At 35.4% G+C, this 9,316-nt stretch overlaps 1 protein-coding gene across 1 annotated transcript in view; it reads right to left on the reverse strand.

The window, feature by feature from the left end:
• LOC131034213 (uncharacterized) overlaps nt 1–8,866 on the reverse strand; it is a 92,080-nt gene extending 83,214 nt beyond the window's left edge. The window contains exons 1-2 of the mRNA XM_057965605.2: nt 8,494–8,866; nt 8,333–8,407 (exon numbers count right to left, since the gene is read on the reverse strand). Coding sequence (XP_057821588.1) covers nt 8,333–8,407; nt 8,494–8,592 — 174 coding nt within the window. The 5' untranslated portion in view covers nt 8,593–8,866. The remainder of the gene's footprint in view (nt 1–8,332; nt 8,408–8,493) is intronic.
• Nucleotides 8,867–9,316: the final 450 nt, after the last annotated feature.

Here is a 9,316-nt window from a genome sequence, read left to right on the forward strand (position 1 = left end):
GATGTGATTTGCATTCACTTGGCTGGAAATGATGTGTTTTCCATCTGACATCATGGCCGGTAATGGTGGTCTCAGCCAACAATGGTGCCTTTGATAATGCTGCAAATACCTCCAATGGTGGCACAATTAATGCCTTAGGCAAAAATTGCACCTCTTCCTCCTTAGGCGATTCCAATCCCTCCTTTCTTCCAGATCACCTGGAATCAAATCAGCAACTCCATATAATATTACTTGCTGGCCTATGTTTTTATTCAACATTTCACCTTTCATTGTCATCACACAGCGAATGTGGGATAAATAACATATTAACCCAGCAAGGTGGAAAATCGATATGCATTGGGACATTTAAACTTAGCATAATTTCCCTTTCATTTCATCTACCAAATGGAATGATGGAAAATTGCACTTCATAGGGACTGATTTTCCATTCAAATCATATTCATTTTGCATTAAAACTCATTTAATCTTGCAAGGGGGAAAATTGATAGCCATTGGGACTTAGTTTTTCACAATAAATTCACTTTTCCTTGCATATTTCATCTTGATTGGAAATCCTCTAGTCATTGGGACTAATGTTTCTATATTACCTTTGCTCATTCACCCACTTGCAGCCTTATTCACTTTCATCCCACTTTGTTCCACTCCACAATGAATGTGGGATAAATATTATAAAATACCAGCCTGGTGGAAAAACATGGGTCGTGGGGACTAATGTATTTTTGACTTGTAAACTATCTTCCCTAAGTGAAAATTCGACCTCCATCAGGATTCTCATGATCCTTAACATTAATTAGGTATCTTAATGCTCAAAATGGAGTTGAAAAACAACCTCCAATAGAACTTCATCAATTTTCACCTTTATCACTCAATGGAAAAACGTCTCCCATCAGGACTCTATGTTTTATGACTTAACTGATCAGTGGAAAAACGTTTTCCATCGGTACTAAGTTGATTTTCACACATTTAAAGTCCAAACTTACCCAAATTCATCAATTTATGCAGTGGAAATTCTATTTCCATCGGGACTTTTAACATTTTGTCAAGATTTGGAGGGTGGAAAATAGAAGTCCATCGGGACTTTTAACATATTTAACTTATTTCACCTCCTAGGAGTGGAAAAACGATTCTTATAGGGACTTTAAGGATTTTTAACTTTGTTTTGTATTGTTTTGAGTCCCCGAGAATAGAAAATCACAATTCATCTGGACTTTCACAAAAATTACATCGATTTTATCATTTTTGCCCAAAATTTCTAAGGCAAAGTGGAAAATTGACCTCAGAAGGACAAATTGACACGCTAAAACGACTTGACAATGAAGATCACTCCCTTGCAACTTTAACACCCTTTTGCTTTCTGACCAACACCCTCTCATGAGCAAAGGAAAACAATAGGAAATTATTGCTGAACTAAGACAACCTAGGCAAAACATCTACCCTAAAAAGCGAAAAAGTGGGGGTCCCCATTTGTAATGGGGCGATGTGTGAAAAGGTCAAAACACACAACCAACGCATTTCGTTGAAAAATGTAGAGAAAACCTTGTTTATAAATTGAAGAAATCTCTGTATGGTCTAAAACAGTCTCCTAGAATATGGTATCAAAAGTTTGAGACCTATGTGTTGTCTTTGGGATTTAAGAGATCTAAATATGACCACTATGTATATTATGTTGGCAACAATGCAGCAAACTGAGAAGGGGAGGGGGGGACGGTGAATCGGTTTGCTCACAAATTCTACACAACTCAAACTTAAATTCAGATCTGATAATAAACAGTAAGAGAACAAATCAACACCACATCAATAACACACAACACCAAGATTTTTGATGTGGAAAACCCGGTTAAGGGAAAAACCATGATGGGAACCTAACCACAATGAGATAATACCCTGTTAGGAGTAAGTGAAATATTACAATGGGGAATGCACATGCATTCAAGCACACTGCCTAGAGCTCGCTGCTCAAATTACAAGACGGGCTACAACCCTGAGGAAGACTCACTATCGTACAAAGATCAGACAACAATCCGGATTACATGAACTGTGAAAATAGCATCACCACATGCCTGGTTACAGTTCTGGTTAAGCACAATTTGATTTGCTCTACCACACACTTCCGAAAGATCAAAACACTTGCTTGCACACTTACTCAATCACACACTCGCAGATACCACACAAATACATCTCACAAATGAATATTACATGCATTTATACAAGCCCTCAACCCATATTTCAAGGTCGGCTAAACCCTCAAAGCAAATTAAAATAATAACCTCACACGCTACATTAATAAATGCAAACCAAAACAATGTTGGCTAAGACATAGTCTAGACCCAAATCAACTCCTCGAACACGCAACACCAACAAGAATTATGCCTCGATCATCTGCAACACACTACAATCATCATGAATGCCGCATAACACGAAAAACGCCACCGGGTCAATAAAATGATCAATAACGCGCACAACAATCAATGCGAACCATCAACCCAAATAAAACAGGATCTAGAAACATCCACAAGCAACGTGAATAACACCAAAAACAACCGCACCATCACGACTTACTAAAATCTCCATCATCATTATACCAAACCTCAAGAACATCAACTCAACTAATTGATAAACTAAAAGATTCACTTGTGGACTTCCAAATCACGGACCATCTGAATTGAGGACACACCAGAATGTCTCAAACAATGCCAAACAATGAGAAGTCCTGTATGTGGATGATATGTTGTTTATTGGGAATGGTAAAAGAATGATTTCAGATTTGAAGTCTCAATTAGCAGCACAAATTGAAATGAAAAATCTAGGTGCGGCGAGATATGCTTGGGATTGAGATCATTAGAGATAGAGCTAGTAGAAAGCTTTGGATGAGCTAGAGTATGTTAACTCTATGTTGGAGAGATTCAACATGACAACTTGTGGGCAATTAGTTGTTCCAATGTTACAAGGGACAACTTTCTCTAGAGGATTGTCCAAAATCTCTTACTGAGATGGAAGATATGTCTAGAGTACCTTATGTAAGTGTTGTTGGCAATTTGATATATGTTATGGTCTGTATGAGGCCAAACATTGCCCAAGCAGTGGGATTCTTTAGTCGATATATGGCTGATCCTAGTAGGGTGCATTGGGATGTAGTTAAGAAAGTGTTCAAGTATTTGAGGGGTACTTCTAAGTATTCCTTGTGTTTTCATGGTTATCCTTCTAGACCTCGGAATTTAGTTTGCATATGTGGATATGTGGATTTAGATTAGGCAGGTGACATTGACAGTAGGAGATCCACTAGTGGATATGTTTTCATGATGTTTGTGGTGTAATGAGTTGGATGAGTAAGCGGCAAGCTGTAGTCGCATTGTCCACTACAAAAACAGAGTACATGGCAGCTACTCATGCTTGTAAGGAATCCATTTGGCTTTAGAAGTTGTGCTTATATGTTTGTTTTGATGCAAGTCAGATTACTATCTATTGTGACAACCAGAGTGCTATTTGTTCAGCAAAGAATCCTACTTTCCATGGCAGAACAAAGCATATTGATGTAAAGTTTCATTTTGTTTGTGATATGGTGGAAGATAGAAAAGTGAAGTTGAAGAAAGTTGATACTTAGGCGAATGTTGCAGATGCACTGACAAAGCCACTAAGCACTAAGAAGTTCGGATGGTGTACCGATTCTATGGGCCTTGGGGCCTTGAGCAAATGACAGAGTTTTGACTCTTGACAGGTCTTCGACAAGTGGGAGAATGTTGGGATTACGATGTCTCAACCTTAGAGTCCAAACATGTTTATTTTATTTATTTTATTGCACCCAATTTGGAAGTCCTAAAATTAGGAGACTAGTGTCATAGGTTGCTATGTTGAGACTATGATGAATTTCAATTATTTCTATGACAATTAGTAGTTCGGTGGAAGAGTCATGGAGAGTTAATATTTGGCAATTGATATTTATGGTGGAGTTCACTTTCGACAAGTGGTGTGAGGTAGGTGTTGCTTATGGCAAGGTGACCGTTAGGGATGTGTTATGCATTCTTGCATTGGAAGTTGTTATGTGCAACATGTCATGGGTTTAGTAAGTTGTTGTTTATGACACCACATAACTCTTAAATGTTGGAGTTGGTTTTGGAAACCATGGGCGCTTTCCACTTGTGTTGAGCTCTATAAATATGTGGCTTCTTTGTTAATTTTGTATGATAGGTTGGATATCTTCTAAGAAGCTTTGATGTGCCGAATATTCTCTAGAATTCTCTGCTGATGTACATATTCCTAAAGAGTATTGGCTCTAGGCATTGTATTGTAACTGTTGGTGTTGTTCAATGTTGATAATACAATTGAATCTATCTTTTGGAGTGCAAGTTTTTTCCTGAAAGGGTTTTCCCATGTTTATTTGGTGTTGTGGTTTTATTTGTTTAAATCTGATTTTATATGTGTTCATCTTTCCTGTTAGATTTAGCATTTGGAAGCATTACTCCGCACTTTGGCTTCCTTTCATTACCCAGATTAGGATTTGGCAAAGATTGAACTTCCTCAAAAAAAAGAACAAATAAATTACAAATAAAAGTTGAGGTCAGTTAAACAAAGAATAAAATTTAGGCTTAGAACGATATGTAGAAGTAGAACAAATGACCTCATTTGCTGTTTTAAAGGAACACGGATGACAATTCTCATGGAGGAAGAGCATATCGAATGACAGAAATTGCTTTGGTCTGGGTTAAATGCATAGAAGATATCTATAAATGCTTCAAGACCCATTTCCATTTAGGGAAATCATAGTATTCAATTTTAGTAGCTTCACCAATAGACACGACACAAAACTTTCTACACTTGAAAAATAGGAACATTTGTTTTCTATGATTCTTACTATGAGTTTTTTGCCTTTTGCCTTTCCTTTCCTTTTTGGGAGTGTGGGAGGGAGCATAGCTATAACACAATGAGTAAACAAATCATTCTTCTTATAGCTAGGTAGAAAACATGAAAATTCTTCAGAATTTTGATCCACTTGAAGTGATTGTTTTTCAAGTAGAAACACTCAACCTTAAGTAAGTCTTTCAAGTAGAAATCTGCATCCTTATCCTTGCCTCCATTATAATTTGGGGCATGAATCAAAGAATGCAGTGTAATGTCCAAAATTATCTTACTAATTTAAAATGAAAAAAAATCTATATGCTTGAAGACTGTGAAAGAAAGAAAGATTCTTTATAGTCCACAATGTTGGGCGGTCTGTATACGGGTCTACAAATGGCTTATAGAAAAATGGGATTACCTCATATTCCTTGCGGGGCGCACCTAATGTAATGTCCCCACTTTGAAATAGAATTTAATAATAAATAATAATAATAAAATTAAAATATAAAAGAAATCAATTAAATATAATTAAAAATTAATTAAGTTAATGAATGGTCAAAAGACATGGAATGCAAAGTTGTGACTCCCTCGAACATAAGATATAAAAGGGAGAAGAGAACCTCATTTGAGAAGGGGATAATTTGGGAATCAGAAGTGCAGATCAGAGTTGAAGTAGAAGTGCAGATCTGATTGTGAAAGGTTGGGTCCCTTTCAAAGGGCAGAAATAATGAAGAGTTGCACTCTTTCAAAGGGTGCTAATGGTGAAATGGTGTGTCTCTTGCCAAAGGGCATACATGATGAAGAGGTGTGACCTCTCCCTCAAAATGAGAGATAAAAGAAAGGAATCAAAAACCTCCAGTGACATCACCATCAATCAGATCATATCAGAACTGTTATCAAGTTACAGGCAGTAACATCCTTTTCTTGGTGGTATGTGTTGTACGCCTGAAATCATTGAAAATTGAGTCAATTAGATCAAAGGGGGAATCACGAAAACGCTATTCTAATTAACGAAATTCAAACATAACACAATGAAAATACACATGCAAATTAACGAGAAAATGGAATAAACAAGCAATTAAAACTCCCTATCAATTTGATGTGCATCACCTCCATTGCTCTTCTCTTTCCTACGGAATGTTGGCTCTTAGAGTCGCGTTGTTAACTTGCAATAAGACAGCAAGAATTTGAAGATCGTGAATATTGAAAATGAAGGATCGATGCTAACTTTACAGATTCTAAAAGGAGGATTGAAACGAATGAGATTGATTTGAAGACAGATTTGATCAACGGCTGAAATTGCTTGAGAGTTTGAGACAAAGCTGATTGGAGATGATTGTGATGAGAACTGGCTGCACGACTGAACTGATTGAGAGTTGAACTCATTTGATTGATAGTTAGACTCGTTTGATTGACTAGTTAACTGAGGAGATGACTGAATTGATGGATCTGTTTGAAAAAACTAATTAGGAGTTAGAAAAGATGATTGAAGAGTCAACTGAATTAACTGACCAGTTGACTGAATTGATTGATTAGTCAGAAAAAGGTGATTGGGAGTTGAACTCGACGTGAGTGAGAATTAGAATTTAGGTATGTGCTGTAGGAAATTAGCACGAAATGTCATTTAGTTTGAGTTTGATTTTCAAAAATGTGACGTGACATGCCAATTTAATAAGAATGAAATTAATATTGAAATTAGAATTAATTGGAAAGTGGAGAAAATGAAATTAATTTAATTAAGAGGAAATAAATTAGATAATTAAATAATTTAAAGAAATCGTTTAATTATGTGAAATAAAAAATTGAACTTAATTAAATAATAAATTATTATTTAATTAATTTTAAGAGGAGGTTAAATGATTAAAGAAAAATTGAATAGTTAATTGATGAGAAATGATGAAATATTAATTTAAAAGAAATGCGATTAAGTTAATCAAATAATTAAAGAATTATTTAATTAATAAAGAAGAATAATTAGTGATGTTAGTGATAGGACATTTTTAAGTGTTTATAGCATGCATGGGGATGTACTTAATATATGATGCCTCATAATGTTCTTATGCAGAATTTGATAGTAATATTAATATAGACTGCAATATGTATGACAGTTATACTTAATTTCATATATATTCATAATATATGAGAAGTTAGTATACTCATAGCCTAATCCTTGCTTTTCTGTTAATGCCTACACTAGGATTGGCTGTGGAATTGTTAGGGAAAGGCGGTATTAATACCTCACAAGGTAGATAAGACCTGCAGTGGAATGGACATGTGGTACATCATACAAAGGCAATGGATAAGGCCTGCAGTGGAATGGGCATGTGCTACATCATACAAAGGCAACCAATAAAGCCTGCGGTGGAATGGGCATATGTTATATCATACAAAGGCACTCCTTGTGGAGGATGGTTTTCTGGCACCCTAACAAAGATACTTCCCAATCTTCGCTAAGATTGATCATTAGGATTGATCATGGATTAGACATAGCTATGTTGACTATCCCTTGTATGATGTATGCTAATTGTTCCCTAAAGCTAACAAATGCATAATAAAATATAATAAGTATGATGAGATGTGTTTAATTATTGGAAAATAGAGTATCTCCTAATAGGGGACATTACACCTAACTGTGCCACAAATGAGGCATACATACCTTACCCCCTGTAGGATTTGAACTTGTGACCTCTCTTTCAAGAGCACAAATTCTCCACCACTGTACATGATTCTGGCAAAAACATGCATTTAGTATCATTGGGAAGCTTTTGTGCATGTGCGAGCGCAAATCTTAAGCAGACCAACTTAACCTGGGCTGAATATTGACCTACTTGGAAACTCTAACATGTTACCATTAACACATCCAGACAAACACGTAACTAGCAGACTAGGTGGAATCCTTGAATTAGCAGACTAGGTGGAACCCTTAAATATCACTATTTTTGAACCATATGAATATCGATCTCACTTTTAGCAGAACAATAACTTCCACACTGAAATGGAAAACAAACTACAAATAAACTAGCTCTAACCACTAGGCTTATTTTCCTTGTGATCATCAAAAAGTAAAATACATTTACCCCACTTTTAGCAGAATAATAACCTCCACGCTGAAATGGACAACAAAGTACAAATAACTAGCTCTAACCACAACGCTTATTTTCCTTGTGATCATCCAAAAAATTAGAATACATTTATCCCACTTTTAGCAGAATAAAAACCTCCACACTGAAATGGGCAACAAATTACAAATAAACTAGCTTTACAGTAGAATACATCTATCCCACTTTTACCCGAATAATAACTTCCACACTGAAATGGACAACAAAGTACAAATAAACCAGCTCTAACTGCTAGGCTCATTTCCCTTGTGATAATCAAAAAGTAGAATGCAACTCATTATTTCTCTTTTTATGGTGGCCAGGTGAAAAACAGAGAAGAGATTCAAAATTGAAAGCAACAGAAAAGCGAAGACCAACACAGATTGGAGTAAGTATTGGACCTGTTTTCGCAAAGTTTCGATCTCGATTTGCAACTCCTGAGTTTGGTTGGTGATCTCAGAAATCCTCTCCTCCATCTGAAGAGAAAGCCCAGAAGCTCAACGGAATAACATCACAACAATGAAGCATAAAGAAGAGAAAGGAGGAGCAAGCTGTCAAATACCTGGAGTATAGATGTCTTGGGAAGCTGTCTGCCATCTTCAAGATCTTCATACAGATCTGCATACAGCTCATCCTCTTCATGATCATTTTGATCGCCCATTCTTATCAAACAAAAGCGAAAATTCCTACACCAGCTCAATGTATTTCATCCTGGGCGGTACATTCTTCTCCCGACCCTCAAAATGAACAGGGAAAGCAATCTATTTCATCCTACCCGGTGGATTCTTCTCCCAATCTTCAAAAAAAACACGGAACAAAGCAATCTGAATGCACATTGGCGGGAGTCCGTGATTTATTTATGCATTTGCCTCCCAAGAAATCTGCTTTTGTTGGTTTGAGTCATAGCGAGGGGCTCTTTCTTTATGTCCAAACTCATAGTGGGGGGTTATTTCTTTATAACCAAATTCATTTGTGTTGGTCGGAGTTTTTTTGGTAACATCCATTATTTGTGTTTGATTTACATTGATAACAATGGGAATTAAAAGTTACGTATTGGAAATTAAGCATGCTTACATAACAATTATTTTTTGATAATTTTTTTTTATTATATCAAAGTTAAATAGCATGTATCCATTAAAATTTAATTTTAGATAATTGAATGTATAGACGTCTTAAATTTTTTAATTTGTTTTCAAAATTATAATAAATAAATATATAATAATAATTATTTACTAATTTATACTATTTTATTTACTAAAATATATAATTATTTCATTAAAAATGTTTTATTCATTATAATTGAAATGAAAAAAATCTATGAAGTTATTAAATTTTTTTGTGTTTTTAGTATTTTTGTATGTTGATTATTTAATAGTTTTTGTTAA

The sequence above is a fragment of the Cryptomeria japonica genome, chromosome 3 (genome assembly GCF_030272615.1).
Source record: "Cryptomeria japonica chromosome 3, Sugi_1.0, whole genome shotgun sequence".
In the NCBI taxonomy this organism is placed as follows: Eukaryota; Viridiplantae; Streptophyta; class Pinopsida; order Cupressales; family Cupressaceae; genus Cryptomeria; species Cryptomeria japonica.